Source organism: Netta rufina, assembly GCF_964035555.1.
Source record: "Netta rufina genome assembly, chromosome: Z".
Lineage (NCBI taxonomy): Eukaryota > Metazoa > Chordata > Aves > Anseriformes > Anatidae > Netta > Netta rufina.
The window spans coordinates 27,970,251-27,987,285 of record NC_140126.1 but is presented as its reverse complement, the minus strand read 5'-3'; the positions used below and the strand labels follow the sequence as shown (position 1 = coordinate 27,987,285).

Sequence of the window (17,035 nt, the reverse complement as noted above, 5' to 3'; positions counted from 1 at the left end):
ATAGCAAGACAGCATATAAATGCAAGTTAATCTCACTGATACCCATGATATTGATATTGATATTGCACGTAACATTTTTTGGGGGGAAGGAGGTTTGTGAGTGATCTGATTCATTTATGTAGCAGAAGAAAAGCACTATATAAAACAGCCCATTAAAAAAAAAAAAAAAAAGCAATAAATAGAGAAAATATGACATTTCAGGAACATGCATGAGTATATAAGTAGTTCAATTACAGTGATTTTTCTTGGTGAGACTACTCATTTTCTTTAAGATAAATCATGTCATAAAAATAAATAAATAAATAAATAAATAAATAAATAAATAAATAAATAAAGCCATGGGCAGCCAATCAAGAAGTAATTTTCTGAATGTGATTATTTGATACAGACTGCCTGGTTTTATGATCACTTGATCAATATTTTTTTTCACAATTTCAACAGTTAGGCAATCTCACTGTATCAATCTTACAGGATGATGCAAAACTGAAGTTGAAAGTTCTTGTTTTAATGTGCATTGATTTTATCACATTATCTAAAATGTTTTGGAGCAGATGCTTTTTGGACTCAAGTGTACAACATGAATGCTTTTCCTGTCTTTCGTACGATCAAATTAAATAATGAAAACAAAAGCAAGGCAGTTCATTATGATATTTGAAAAATCTTCTCTAATTATTTTGAGCTGTACCAATCTCTAATTGTACCCCTTTTTCACTATAATGGAAAAGCCTGATTCTTTTCAAAATCATATTACTTAAATAATATGTATTAAAATGTTTGCTGTTGCATTCGTTAAAAAGAAAGACAATGATATCTCTGAAAGCTTCTGTAGCTAATTCTAGGTACTCAGAAAAAATCACAGAATTTACACAAGTTACTTTGAATTTGATATTTGGATGCATTTTTGCTTTTCAGAGACTAATGTCAGAAATTTTCTAAGGAAATTTTATGCAGTTTTCTGGAAGTACAGAATTTGTACCTAAATTTATGTGTGAAATATCTTAAATATACTACATCTGGTGGTCAAGATTATTTTTTTTTTTCGGAGATTTAGTAGTGAGAAAGATGGTCTATGTAAGTTTATTTAAAACTGATAGAAACACCTAGGTGTGCTTGCTGTCATTTGTTTGAGACTCCAGTAGGAGAGAAGTCTGCAAAACCATTTTTTTAAATTTTTTTTTAAGATCTAAGCTATCATCTAGTTCATGCTATCCTACTTACTGTATGAGTGTCACAGATGGAATTGATATGCATTTTATTTAGAAGAGAGAAGCAGCAATATGTTTTATTGATATAAAGTAGTGATTTATCAAAGCTTACATGACTTCAAGATCCAGTGATGACACTAGGCTATTTACTGTGTAGAAGAAAGGCTAAATGAGATGCACAGGGGATACCCTCTTGTTGAGTCACAAGGTTCAGAGAGGACCTCCTTGCTATCTGATCTCCTCCTTAGAGGATCCTAGGTGTGGCTGGATCCAATCCTAGTCCCAGACTTGGCCAGAAGTTGTATCTAAAGGATTATATGTGCACAATTAATTTCAGTAATAATCTAAGTGAAGCTTACAAAGTTAAGCAAGCTATTAGTCACTCACTGAGGATCTGCTGTGGCAAGGAATTTCTCAACATTGAAGAGTAAGGGATCCATGCAGCAGGTGTAACCTCAAGAAGAGTCCCTAACCAAGGGAAGATCCTGCCATGCAGCCCACTACCAGGCAGGAGACCTCTAAGGGCTCTTGGGCTGCTTACTATTTATGGGTAAAGTGATTGACTTATAGTCATATTTGAATGTCAACTGCAGATGTTAATTTCTTCCAAATTTGGCTTGAGTTGCACATATACCAGCACAGTGGGTAGGTGGGTGCCTTGCTTAAATTAGCCCTTGGGGGAGCCCAGTCCGTCTCCCCTGAATCCGCTTTGATCCAGATGCAGCCATCACAACTAGACATATCCATTACAACCGCTACTGGAGATTGTCACTTGAGAAGGGCTACAGGACATAAAGATCATATTAGAGGCTAGGGGGTGTCATAATGAGGTGGTAAGGACGATCACAGTCAACAACAGAGATATGGGAATTTGCTGGGTACTTGCTGATAGTTTCTAAAAGCTTCAGACACTCTGGTGCAGGAGAAGATTCCCCTCATGTTTAGGCAAGAATTTTGCAGAACTGTTCCTTCAGCCATGATTTCAATGATACTGACAATTATGCAAACCTAGCTACTAAATACAAAAATATTACATTACATAGTAAGCTAGAGTATGTATCTTGGAAAATTTTGGCATAATGGTTTACAAAAATTGAAAACTGAAGAAAGAATATTCTTTTGCTTTGTAGAAGCATAAAGATTTTTGAAGCCCAAACTTAAGAAAATGGTTTTGTTAAAGGTTTTGGTGGTTCTCTTCCAGGGGAGCTTATTTGTGGTTTTCTAAAGGGAATTATGATGGTAAGGTGGAGCTATGGAGATAAGAGTGTTTATGGTCCTGTTTATTACATGACCTCCATGCAGGCTTAGATGCATCATACTAAACATTGCTTCCTCCCCCTCCACCCCGCCTTGTTTTTTTAAGAATCATTTTAATACATCAGGAAAAACAGTTCAGACAGACTTTTTTATTTTTTTTTTCTTTTTTTCTAGGAGTGCAATACATAAAGCAAGAACACATACACATACAGAAAAAAAATATATGTAAACTACATATTAGAAAGAAGTTTTCCCCATTTGCCAAATGAGATAGATTACCTGAAATTCAAAAGCAACCAAACCCACTTTTTATAATCCCTAATATGTTTCAAGGTAAGGTAATACTCAGAGCAGATTATGTCATCACAGTTATTTAAATAATATACCTGAATATGGTTAATTAATTAATTAAAAGCGGAAGAATGTAAAGATTGATTTTTACAGTCTTCCCAAAGTACAATATACCAAAATGCTATTGTGTAGTCTTAAATTAAGACTATATGCTATATATTAATCTAGCTGCAGAAATTTTCTCAGTTACTATAATATCTGACCTACTCCCAAATACTTCAAAAGAGTGCATGTAGTAATCTTCCTGACTACCTCTCCATTCTACAGGGAAATTATTTTGATCCCTTATCTATAAAATAAATGAGTTTTGTATTTGGTTATATAGCAGATGACCCTTGTTATTGCTAATAAATTCAAGGAAAAACAGTTGCATTGTTGAGCTCAGACACAACCTTGGTACTCTCAGTCAACTGTGTTGCTTATGTGGAATAGTGTCTCTCAGATTCCTATATATGTATTCTTCTTGTTTTTTATTCATCTGCATCTTACTTATATAATTTACCATATGCAGAGCTTCTTGTGCTTACACTGTTTCTTATGTCCTCAACACATACATTGCTATGCTAAGCTTAGTCTCTCAGACTGTCTGTTTAAAGGCAGGAACTGGCTCTCTATAGCTGTTTTACTTAATTAATTTCATTAACAGAACAGTTTGTGATGACTTTGCAAATAAATAATTTTCATAACATGAAAACTTTCTATTCCTTTGCATGTAAATGTATTTTTACTTCATTTTTCTTAGCCCTGCATGTTACTCCTAGCCTTCCAGCCACCACATTGATCTGCTTGAACATTATCTCAGCATGCATTTGGGCCCATAACTTCCAGCTACACAGAGTATCTAATTCTTTCAGTTTATGATTCAGTCCATTTTATTCTACTGGAATTGATTCACTACTGTACCTGTGTTAACAAAGGACTTTTTTAATTTGTATAAATTTATTTCATAAAAAATAAAGTAAAATAAATACCACCACCTCTCCACTTTTTTTTTCCTTTTTTTTTTTTTTTTTGGTAGAAAGCGCATTTTTAGGTTCATCTTTGATCAGCTAGATAAAAGTTGGTGAGAAAATTTTATTGAAAGAAAAGTGAAAAATGGTTACATGTACTATACATAAAAGCAATTTAATATTTAGTAGGTAAATGCTCACAAATATTGCTGAAGACAGTTTTCATGTATAATTTGGAAGTATTCAGTCTGACTAGATTATAATAAATTTCATTTTATGCTGCCTGTCACAGGATTTGATGTCATTGTATTTTTTAGAGGTAACATTGGATTTCATGACTATTTAAAATGACTATGATGGGATTATGTGTGTTATTCTTGAGCTCAGGTTATAAAACAGTTCTATTAAAAAACTTTTTTTTTTTTTTAATAACAAAATCTCAGTTCAGATTACTGACAATATAATTTGTGGTACAATTTGTTGACTAAATTGCAGCAAGAGTTGTAGCAAAGCTGAGTGAGTCCTGTTTTGTTCTATGTTCAATATCCTGTGAATGAATCCCCAAGTCATTCCTGATTTACTGTTCCATGAGAAATATTAGCTGCTATTGCCAGACAAATGTGAAAGTATCATCTTTAAAATACATCATCTTTAAAATACTCTCTCTTTCAGTCTTCCAGAAAACCTGCTTGAGCTTGGTTCACAATGGTTCACAATAGGTCTTTAAAAGCCATGTGGTATTGTGAAAAATGCTTTGGAAGAACACAAATGCTAGTTCTGAACAGATCAGAAGGAGCACTGCCTTGGATCACCAAGTGCTCTGTTCCTGCTTCAGAGACAGACTTCTGTCATCCTAGGATGCATTAGTGGATATTGAGTTTTCTTTCACACAATGACTCATGGTACAGACATTGTCAGCTTTGAAAGCAGTACTTCCTATTAAATGCAAAACATGTTAAATCCTAGACTAGTCCCATTTCAATTTCTGGCAGCAGCAGTATTTCATGTAGAAGAAGTCTCTGATATTTTTAGGGTAGCAAAATAATCCTCAGAAAAAGTGTTTGTGACATAGCGTATCTTTGTCTTTTTGAGAAGAAAACCTTAGAAGTGTTAGCTATCATAGGTTTTAGAAATAATCAATGTTTTTTTATTTATTTATTTCAATGTTATCATTTATATGTTGTAAGCCACATATATATTATTAAGTGAAGGTGTAATGTATTGTATTTCTAAGTAACTCCATGCTCATTAAAGGATATTTATCAGGCAGTAGTAATGATAACCTGGACACAGAATTTTGAGGAAGCTAGTTTTTAAGCAGTGTGTGTCCTCTACACAGAAAGCTCTTCTGTTTTCTTCTGGAATGGAAGTAAATTAATTTGTTTCCCTCAGAAGAAAAATATACCTTTCACTTCCTTTTCTTGACACTTCCTCTGTACTATTTTGACTTCAGTGGTGAAAATCACATGAAGCCAAAAAATAAAATAAAATAAAATAAAATCCATATCTTTTGTGTGTGTGTGTGTGTGCGCGCGCGCCAGTTCTTCCACATTAGTGGATCCCCTCAGTATATGTGAGAGCAAGGGAATATTTTAATAGGTGGGCAAGAAAGATGAGGGACTCCTCCCTCATATTCAGAAATATGGGGAATGAGATCTAGAGTACACCCATTCCCTCCACGGCCAGGCCACTGGGAAAAGACTTCACCATCTGCCCATACAAGAACTTATTTTGTGTCCTCCATTCATGTAGGTTCAAAGGTTCCACACATTGTATTATCGCCAGCATTTGGGCTTCTCTCTGCAAATACTAGAAAGAAATTGTAAAGCATATTGCCTTATTCTCCTATATTTTTCTTCTTTCATCTAGGATTTCCATAGTTACAATGCATGTGTTCATAGGGTAGAAAGATTTGAAAACAAAACCAAACCAAATAGGAAATTACTTTATCTAGTAGTAATACTCATTGACACCATTACAATCACCTTTCACTTGTAGTCATATAAGTGTTATGACTGTTTTAAACTTGTTCTTCTGACTAATGAAAGGAATGCTGCATTAGATGCAGAAAAACTGTGCATAGTTTGTACCAGCAATGTTAATGTAAGGCTTAATGAATTTCAAGGGACATGAATCTTCAATCACATCTCCAGTGCTCATCGTCTCTTCTGACATTTATTTATTTATTTATTTTTCTCAGTCTGGTGTCATGCTAAACAATACATGTATATAGGGGTGGTTAGCTACGGTGGGGTGGGGGCCGTCTGCTCAGGGATAGGCTTGGCATCAATCAGCGGGTGGTGAGCAATTACACTGTGCATCACTTGTTTTGTACACATTATTATTATTATTATTATTATTATTATTATTATTATTATTATTATTGTTGTTGTTGTTGTTGTTGTTATTATTACTATTATTATTATTATTATTATCCTGTCTTAATAAACTGTCTTTATCTCAACCCACAGGCTTCACTTTCCCATTTCTCTCCCCCATCCCAGAGAGGGAAGGGGGAGGGTGAGTGAATGACTGTGTGGTGCTTAGCTGCTGCCTGGGTTAAACCACAATACTTAGTATGAATTCAAGTCCTGCATCCAGATTATTTATAAAAATATTAGGCAGAACTGGCCCTAAAATTAAGCCCTGGGGGAACCCCACTATTGACCAGTTTGATACAGCTCCATTTGCTATATGCCTTGGAGCCTAACCTGTCAGCCAATTTTTAACCCATTGTATTTTTCTAGCTGTATGCTGGACACTTTGTTCAAAAGGATGACGTGAGAAGTATTGTAAGCTTCGCTGAAATCCCAAAAGGATATATTACTTACTAAATTTTTATTATTACTTATTGTATTACAATATTACTTACATAGTGCTTATATATTATTTATTACTTATATATAGTATTCATAAAGTAAATATTTTATTTCTATTTATATATTTCTATTTATTATTATTTATATACTATATATATACAGTATACGTGGTATATATGTACTATATACTACTTAGTATTATTTATATGTAACATTTTAGAATTACTTTCATGTGAAAACAAATTTTAAATAAAGCTGATGGTATATCCACTCCAGTTCCATTGTCAGGTCCTTAAATTTTGCAGCTGTGACATTAATGCAGTTAGTATCATTTATGTTTGTCAGCTTGGATTGCAGAGTATGTAGGCTGCATTAAAAACCATTCAGTAAAATTATAGCATAGTGGAAACAACATATCTGAAAGCTGTGTAACATCAGTAACAGAAATGGTCACAATCACAAGCTGAGTTCATCCCACTGTCTTAGGCGGTATTATCATTCCTGTAGGTTTCACACATCTAGTACAAATGGGGCAAAGGAGGCAGAAGGGGACAATATCACCCCCTGATCTGCCAAGTCCTCTCCCAAACCACTCACTTTTGCTCTCTTGTCCTCTTCTGTGAAGAAAGAAAAAGATGCTTGTGCCCCCTTCTCAGTTCAAACTAGTTTGTTATGTGTTTATTGTGATGATTTGTTGTTTTATACTTGAGTGAATATGAGGTAATTACTAATAAAAGTCTCTTGTATTTATTAATATTTTAACATAGAATAATAATGTATAGAAAGGAGAAAAAAACAGAGATTTAAAACATGACTTACGTAATTTGGATCCATCCATATATTTAGACTACTAACATGAGAAGTGAGCCTTGGTGTACATATTAAGCTATTCTTGATCTTATTACTTGCCCACACCATAACATGTAAAATGTGTAAAATACTTAAAGCAAAGGCAGTCATCATAGAACTGCTGTTGTTCTTCCCCCTTCATTTTTAAAATGAAAGGAAGGAGAAGAAAAAAAAAAAAAAGAATAAAAAAAGGCACAGATACATTAAAAAATGGACTAGACAGGGCAATCGTGTTTTCCTAATCCTTATTCTTGGCAAGCTCCCAGTTTAACCCTGATTTAATGTAATCTAAATCCTAACCATGTCTGGAAACTAGACCTCAAATTAGAAATCGTAATCATTAAAATTCATATTGCTCTCCTTTGCTGTGCACTTGCCTTTTATTCAGCAGTGCAAAATGCGTGGTTTCATTCTTACGACATTTACATATAGAAATATATGGGAGGATGTATCCTCTCTGTTTCAGATGTTTAGTGTTTCTTTCCATAAATATGTGATACTGTGCACTCAAAATGCTTCACGTCCTCTGCCTTTGGTTCATTACCATAAATCTGGGTGAATCCTCTCCTTATGTTAAAAAAGGGACATTTGGCAGGGATTCTTGGATTCCCTGCTTTTCTTTAGGACATGACCTCTTCTATTTTCCATTCCCACTAAGCATAACTAATATCCAGAAATTCAGTCACGGACAAATTTGGGCATATGATATTCAGATGATATACTGTGCCATGGCAATTAGCCTGAGTACAGAAGTAAGAATAACTCTTTATTCTTAAGCTTGCTTTTCTTATATAAGTGAGAATTCTCCAAGTGTTGATTCTTGTCAGCAGGTATTTCACTATTAAAGGTGACCTGTTCACATGAGTGGGACAGGTCATATTGGAAAGAACTTGCTGTGCACAACTTTAATTTAGCAGATTTTGAGAGCTTAAGAAAGTACAAATTCCTTTTCCATTTTCATGTCATTATGAAAATATCTAATTTCAAAGACTCAATGTACTAATCTGTTAAAACAGAGAATTTGTTTAAGGCTAAATTCTAAAAACAATAAATGCTTACTGTCTTAATGCAATGTGAAATTGCTGCTTCAACATTCATACAAATGGTAGTTCAGGCTAAGTGTCTTTATGTTTTGTTATAAAAACATTACTTTGCAATTTGCAGAGTAATTGCATAGAGCTACTAAACAAATTTGTTTTCTTTTGCATCAAAAATGCTTCATGCATCTTGAAGATATTTTAAAATGTATTTTTAAATGTATGTTTTATAATGGGATTGTATGGACTGCTAGTCTCTTGTTGAATATTTACTGACTGACTCTGATCGGTGCCTAATTCCTCTTCCTTTGTGGTATAATTGCTTGAAATGTAAGATGAATCACAGCAGCCACCTTATATTCTTAATATGTATTTTCTTACAACACAGCCATTTCTGGCTTTTACTGACCTACGGCACCACTAAATAAAAGTATCCATCTGTATATAACAGCTTTGAACAAAGAACCCTGGAAAAAAGAATTAATTGTCTGTTCATAATTAGTTTTTTGGCAAAGTTTACTTTGTAAAATATTTCAATAGGAATAATGTTTATTAATTGACACTTTTCTTATTCCTCATATCTTTTCAAACTAACTTAGTCTTTTATGTATAATAAGAAACTGCTTTGTTTTTATTTTTTATTTTATTGTGTTTTTTTTTTTTTTTTTTTTGTTTTTGCATAGTTCTTTATTAGTAGAGCAGAATACCAGCTTTGCTGCAAAATGTTGGTTTTCATCTTTCCCCCACTCTCTTTAATTTTACTGTTTTCAATCCCACTTTCAGTTCAGTTGCAGGAAGAATGATTTTGAATAATATGGTCATGATGTCAAAACAGTGCAAATTATATGCTGCTGCCATCTGGAATAGTGAAAATAAAAGCTTTATTTACACTGTTCTTTGAAATAATAAACTTTATTGCAGCAGTTTATCTTCAGTATCTATAGTGTATTCTGGGAATACTCCATGTGTGTCTTTTTATTCTGTGAGCTACAGAATGAATAAAATTTGCCAGTGGCAAAGCCATCAGTGAATCTTGAAATAGATTAAATAGATTTATTTTTTTTTCTTTCTGAATAGAATGTTCCTCCCCCCATTTCCACAAAGAGAATAATTGTTTCACATAGGACAGTGTATTTTAAAAGGCACAGTGAAATACTTTGACTATGCATCTTTGTTAAATTACATAGATTAAACTAGGCAAATTACACAGATTAAATTACAGGTTAATATGTTTATTCTGAAACACAGGTGTGTCTATGATATAAATAGTTTATGTGGAAGAAAATACTTAACACCAGTATTACCCAGTTTTCATGTCAACTATCTTGGACCCTCGTGCTATTATCTTGCCTTTATACTCCATAATCCTCAATCAATGTCAGCACAATTTTCTTTGGGTAATTCACTTGTACACTTCATACCCGTAACATAGCATTATTTTAGTGCTCTGTATCTGAGAAAATTATTCACAGCATTCTGCCTTTCTTATTAAATCACAATACTGATTGTCAAACAGATTCAGCAAGGTAGCTGCAGAAAATTTAGGACTTTAAGATCCCATTTGCTTCTGTAAGCTGCCACTTTTCTTGTTTCCAGTAGATCACAGAAATGATCTGAAAGCAGTTATTTACAGGAAAAGTAGTCAAAATTTAAAGGTGTCATAAATGCCGGATTAAAGGAACAGTTTCTCTTCCTTTAGCTGTATTGATAGATTTATCATGAAGAGTCAAATGTAATGTAGTAGACTTGGATAAAGTCCTCTTCTTTGGATCCTGCTTTTATATACATGTAGACTTGACAGCATACAGACATAGCTTTGGAATTTGCTAGAGTCTTCTGGAAGATTTATATCATTTGATAAAAAGAGATTGCAATAACATGTTTTCCCTTGAAGATGAGACAAAACAATTATAGTTTAGAGCAGAACAGAGCTTGTGATATACAGTTGAGCCACAATTATGTTCAGAGCTTTAGTTTTTGTTTGTTTCTGGAAACTTAGAGTTGAATATGTCTTCTTTTTGTTAGAGCATAATTTAACTTGAAATGGAGGTATTTTCAAAATTACACTCCATCAAAACTAGTGTTTACACAAATGCTGAGTTTAATGTAGGAATCTTGAGAAGACTGTTTACAGATGAGCAGTGTTGAACAGACTAAATACACAAAGAAAAAGTTTTGAAATATTTTCTAAGAACTGTGATAGAAAACAAGGCAAGTAGTTTTGTATCATCCTCTCTTAAGGATTCATGGGATAACTATCCTGTGTTGTTCAGATCATAGATTCAATTAAAATTATTTTTTGTAGAGGCCTTTCATCAACTGGAAATCATACTAGCACAGCAGTAAAGGCATTCTCTTAACACCAGTAATTGAATGCATTGTTTCATAGTGGCTCACACTGTTAACACACCTAACAAATTCAAAGAATGTGCTCTATTTCTAAATGTCTTGCATATGCCGTCCTAAGCAAGATATGTATTACATGTATCACTCACCATGCACAAGGACAAAGAAATCTGCCCTTTAACGGCCTCTCAAATTGACAGTACCATTGACAGTACTTGAGAAGGTCAAGTGTGATTAAAATTGTTGATGAATTGGAAGCTAATTCAGTAGAACTGAATATGAATATGAAATATTGGCATATAGCATGGTTTCGAGCCTAATGAGCATATTAATAAGTAGTAAAAATATTTGTCTTTTCACGTTATGTACAAGTTTAGAACTATCAATGTATCAAAAATTTGTAATACTTATTTTTCTCTTACAGTGACTGAGACTGTTCGCTAATATGATGCGCAGCTGTGTTGTACAGTTTTTGATGATTTGTCAAACTTGCTATCATCAAAATGTAAAGACAATTTTGTACAAATCACTGATAAACTTAGGGGAAGAAAAGCAATTATCATTTTAAAAACTAAAACCACTGTGATAAGCACTCCAATTAGAAATTTCATTATTTCCACAGCCTATTTTATGTTGAATGTTGGGTTTTATTGCCAAATACCTGAAAGCCAGATTGGAAACAAGCCACAACTGTCAAAAATATAACAGTTCTGGCTATTTGAATCCGTTACATTGTGATGTTTCTCATGAAAATTTAATGAAGACCATTCATTCAAAGAGATTCTATGCATACAAGGAATGGATGGAATTTAATTATCCTTATTAAAAATAAGACAGGAAAGCTCTTTACTACTCCATCCTATTAGTATTCAAGATAAATTATCTTTGTTGTACAATTGTGTATCCCCAAAAGTAACTCTGGAGTTTTCAGTATGGGATGGGAAGGGAAGGGAAGGGAAGGGAAGGGAAGGGAAGGGAAGGGAAGGGAAGGGAAGGGAAGGGAAGGGAAGGGAAGGGAAGGGAAGGGAAGGGAAGGGAAGGGAAGGGAAGGGAAGGGAAGGGAAGGGAAGGGAAGGGAAGGGAAGGGAAGGGAAGGGAAGGGAAGGGAAGGGAAGGGAAGGGAAGGGAAGGGAAGGGAAGGGAAGGGAAGGGGTCATAAAAATAGATTTAAATATTTGTTCTGTGTCAGGAGTCAAATCTTGTCAGTTATTCTCAAAGTAAATACTTTGTGTTTATAAACAGTCATGAAACATACCTGTCTTTATGAAAATCCTATGGATAGTCATGCATTTAACACTTAATTACTGCTCAGTGGAGGAACTAGCTTTAACAAATTAAGTAAACTTACTGAAGAATTGTGTTTGATATACTAGAGCAGTATCCATGTGCATTTGTGTTGCAAGTGGTTAAGGAAACTGTGAGTAACAACAGATCCCAGGAACTACAAAGATTTATAGGGTATACTCGTTTAATATACACTTTTCAGAAAGGTCTAAAGAATTCCCTGAAACAGTTTGAAAAGACTGCATAGTTTCCATGCAAAGAGTTGGCATTGCACTATTTCTTCTAAGTTAACTTTCTCAATTTATAGTTAGTATTGATCACCTTCCTTGATTTTTATTTTTTTTTTTAGCTTTCCCTCTCTGAACTGAAATAATAGCATTCATTTTGCAATAAAAATATATTTGCAGACTTAATGGGAGTGATGACCAAGATGGTGTAATTCAAATAGATTGTTTTACCTGCTTTAATTTATGTTATGATAAATTGTCTGATCTCACTGTGCTTCCAGTGTTACATGCTTGAGCGTATTATCCTAAGGTGAATTGCTCTTGTGTTTAGAATGTCTTACTATTTCAGTATTGATTGGCTGAGGATTTTTGACCATATCTGGGTGTTTTGACTGACAAAGGTGTATTGATTCAGGATCACTATGAGTTTCCTGTTACTTTAACTTTGATATTTGATCATGTTCATGGAAGATGTGCTAATCTGGAGGCTGGAGCACCTCTCCTATGAAAAAAGTCTGAGAGAGCTGGCGATATTCAGCCTGGAGAAGGGAAAGCTCTGGGGAGACCTCAATGCAGCCTTTCAGTACTTAAAGGGGGCCTATAAGAAAAATGGAGAGCAACTTTTTCCTCAGGCAGATAATGATAGGACTAGGGGGAATGTTTTTAAACTGAAAGAGGTCAGATTTAGATTAGATGTTAGCAGGAAATTCTTCACACAGAGGGTAGTGAGGCAGTGGTTTCCCAAAAGTGGTTGCCAAAAGAGGTTGTGGATGCCCCATCACAGGAGGTGATAAAGAAGAGGCTGGACAAGGCCCTGGGCAACCTGATCTAGTGGGTGGCATCCCTACCTATGACAGGGGGATTGGAACTTGAAGGTTCCACTTTTAAGATGATCTTTAAGGTCCCTTCCAACCCTTATCATTCTATGATTCTATATTATTTGTAATTCCAAGATCTAGAGTTTCTCAGTGTTTTGAAAACTTTCAGTGCATTCATCCTCACAATATTAGCAGTAAACTGTGGTCCATCCTACAGGTAGACACCTGAAGTACAGCGATATTAAATGTTAAGACCAACAGCACATAGGTAATATGTGAAAAAAGCTAGAATTTTAACTTGAGTCTCCTAAGTCCATGGCCATATTGTACACTGCGTGATCACACTTGCTTAATATTTATCTTATGTAAAGAAGATTGTTTTTTTCCTGTTGTTGATAGGCATTCTAATTCAATATTTCACATAAAACAGTAGGGATGCTAGTAAGATAGCAATATCAGTGTTAGAACGTCCCACAGTAGAAATCTAATGATTATGAGCTGCATAAAGTATCTAAGCCAAATTAATACATTTTATGTAAAGTAGCCACTTTTTTAATGAACTTTCTGTTCTGTGTCAACATTTTGATCACTGTAAGTTACCAAAAACACTGCTTGAGTACCTTTTTTTGCATCAGTTCCTACTGTATAGCCTGTTATGGGTAGCTTACACATCAGCCAGGCTGGTGATGGGCCTCTCCTAAATTACTGAATGAGAAATCTGTTGAATGTTACATTTCTTTTGCAGAGGATCAAATTCCCCGAGGTTTCCCCACCATTGATATGGGTCCACAGCTGAAGGTGGTTGAACGGACTCGTACAGCAACCATGTTATGTGCAGCAAGTGGCAATCCTGATCCAGAAATAACTTGGTTCAAAGATTTCTTACCTGTTGACACAAGCAACAACAATGGCCGCATCAAGCAGTTACGCTCAGGTAAGGTATTGTTACTGTTTTCACTAATGCCCAGAGTTGTTCTTTCTCACCTTTTCTTTCTTTTCTCTTCCTTTTTTTTTTTTTTTAATTTTTATTTTTTTAATAGGTAATAATTTATCTTCCTCTTCTCTTCTCTATGTTACTGAGTGTGTTGTCCATGTCTGTGATGTTGTCATAGCCTTTTCTAGAGTCTATCTCTATGTGTTTGCAGCTTCTGTTTACTCCACATTGCTCACTGCTGTGACTGTATTTTTTGATAATTTTTTTCTTTACTGCTTTTTGCAGTACTTGATGGATCCATTTTCTCCTCTTTCTTTCTTCTTTCCTTTTTATTTTTTAACAAATTTATTTCAACATTGGACTTCATTCAGAAATTGCAAGGAGTACCAATGGTTATATTCATCAAAATCAAAACCTGCATTAGACACTTCAATTCAAATTTAAAATGTGTTTTGTGCTCTTTTCCACATTTGACTCCACCAAAGATTAGCCAGTTTGAACACATCTTCTTTCCTCTCACAAATACATAAACACAATACTTTTTCCCATGCACAATTATACCTTAAAAACATAAGAGATAAAAAAAAAAAAAAAAAAAGAGAAAATGAAAAATTCTTGGGTAATCTGTGGATTGAAGGTTGTTTTCTTTTTTTATTTGTGTTTTTTTCTTTTGCTTTTTTTTTTTGTTTTGTTTGTTTTTGTTTGTTTGTTTTGTTTTGTTTTGTTTTACTGGCTGAGCATTTTTCCAACACATTTAGCCACAGTAGTGTGCGCCCACACTAAAGCTTTACAAATACTATATTTTCTGGATCTACAGAAGTCTGCTTTTGGTGTAGAATCCAGCTTTTGCTACTCTCTCTCTCTTTGCCCCTTGCACCTCCCTAGTAGTCTTTTCACTCTTCTCCCACCCTACCTAGCTTATTCTTTTGTTCTCTTTAAATTAAAAAAAAAAAAAAAAAAAAAGCCTCTAAATTTATAAAGTTTAAAGCTTATCCCTAAATAATATAACTGGGATATGATAAGCTTTTTTCTTTGGCAATTTGAATAGATATCGTTATAGAATCTAAGTTGTTTAATCACGTGTCTTCCCAGAATTCTCAGCTTTTGACCTGTCCTGTGATGTTAAATCGTCTTGTTAACTGACTCTTTGCTTGTTGTCAGCAGAACTGTGTAAATTAGCCTTCTGTTAATGTAAATTAAAAATTAATTTTTCACATGTGACATAGATAATTTAGTGTATAAAGCTTTAACTGAAAACTTTGTACCAAATTATAAGGAATATAATAATATTTTTATGCTGTCTTTCTTCTCTCCGTATTTAAATCTCCAGAATCTATTGGTAAGTGCTTAGTTCTGAAGCACACTTCACCCCCACTAATTTCCATATTCAGAATATATTATTATTATTATTATTATTATTATTATTATTATTATTATTATTATTATTATTATTATATGATTACTATTATTATTCTTAAAATGCATGGCATGCATTTTACTAACAGTCAGTGTAGTCACCAGGTCCCTATAGTGGCGCACACGCACACCTCCACAGAAATGTTGTCTTACCAGTTATAGCAACACCTAGAAGAAACAGTACACATGTACACATAGCTATAGAACAGTAAATGCCATAATCCAGCCTAATATGAAAGTATTTGTTTTGGAATAGCCTTCAATGTGTCCTCTTTTTTTTTTTATATATATATAGACTTTATATATATATATATATATATTTAAATAGAATATCCAATATTTTCCTCAATTATGTCGTAAATACAGTATTGTAAATTTTACTTTAAGTATTTGAGGCATATTCAATATATATCTAACCCTAGTTATCTAACCCAAACATCTAAGAACTTAGAAACTACTCTGAGAATGGCAATAAGGCCAATTGTAGCCTTTGCCCTTTGTGGTACAATGCAACCTGCTTTTATAACCTTATAATACTATCTAATTTATTCCTGTTTTAACAGTATAGTAATTCAAGTTTCTCTTAAGACCTTATTTAATTCTGTAAATCTAATTTGATTCTTCTTCCAAAGCCCTAGCCTCCTTCTTCTCTTACTAATGCTTCTTCTTTCTAATCTTATTTGCATTCATATTATCCACCCAGGTGGTACACCAATAAGAGGTAAGAGTGCTGAACTAACATTCACAGAATGATCTTACTCATTCTTTCTGTCCTTCCATCCTTCTCATCTTTGTCTTGTTTTTTTTTTTTTCTTTTCTTTTTTTTTCAAAAAAAAAGGAAAAAAAAAAAAAAACAGAAATGTTCATCATCTTATTTATTTTTACCTTTGTCCTGTTTGGTTATGATCAGTGACTCTCATATTGTGACCTTTCTTTCTGCACACTCCCCTATCCTTTCCCTTTTCTGTTTGTTCATAAAAAAAAAGAAAAAAAAAAAAAAAAAGTTGATATGATTTGTGATATGCTTCAAAGAAAGCATATCCAAGTCTTCTGGCCATAGCCCAGTCACAGCGTACCATTTGTCCCTCTTTTTTCTTTTTCTTCTTCTTCTTCTTCTTTTTCTTCTTCTTTTTCTTCTTTTTTTCTTGTTTTTCCTTCCTTTTTTTTTTTTTTTTTTTTTTTTGTCCTCCTGGAGCAAAAAAAGATCATTTTTTTTCTTCCTTAGCTGTTCTTGTCCTGGACCAAAGCCAAGATGGTCTGGAGAACAGTAGCAGACATGCAGAAGACAACATGGACTATCTTCTTTTTGTATTATCTTTCACACAAGGTTTTATTTTTGTTCTTCTCCAATCCTTTTTTCTTTTAAATTTGTAAAGTTGAAAATAATGTGTCCCCCCCTAAAAATTTAAAGAAATGTTTTGTTTTGTTTTGTTTTGTTTTTCCCTTTACTGCTTTTTATTATTTCTTGGAGTTATCTCATCTCTGGATTTTTGGATCTTCTAATCTACAGACTTTGGAAATGAAAGGTTAATAATTCATTCT

At 33.7% G+C, this 17,035-nt stretch overlaps 1 protein-coding gene across 1 annotated transcript in view; it reads left to right on the top strand.

The window, feature by feature from the left end:
• Nucleotides 1–17,035, top strand: part of PTPRD (protein tyrosine phosphatase receptor type D) — a gene marked incomplete at its 3' end in the record, with an annotated part of 401,990 nt that overhangs the window by 229,164 nt on the left and 155,791 nt on the right. The window contains exons 5-6 of the mRNA XM_084305402.1: nucleotides 13,889–14,077; nucleotides 16,197–16,214. Of these exons, the coding sequence (XP_084161528.1) occupies nucleotides 13,889–14,077; nucleotides 16,197–16,214 (207 nt within the window). The remainder of the gene's footprint in view (nucleotides 1–13,888; nucleotides 14,078–16,196; nucleotides 16,215–17,035) is intronic.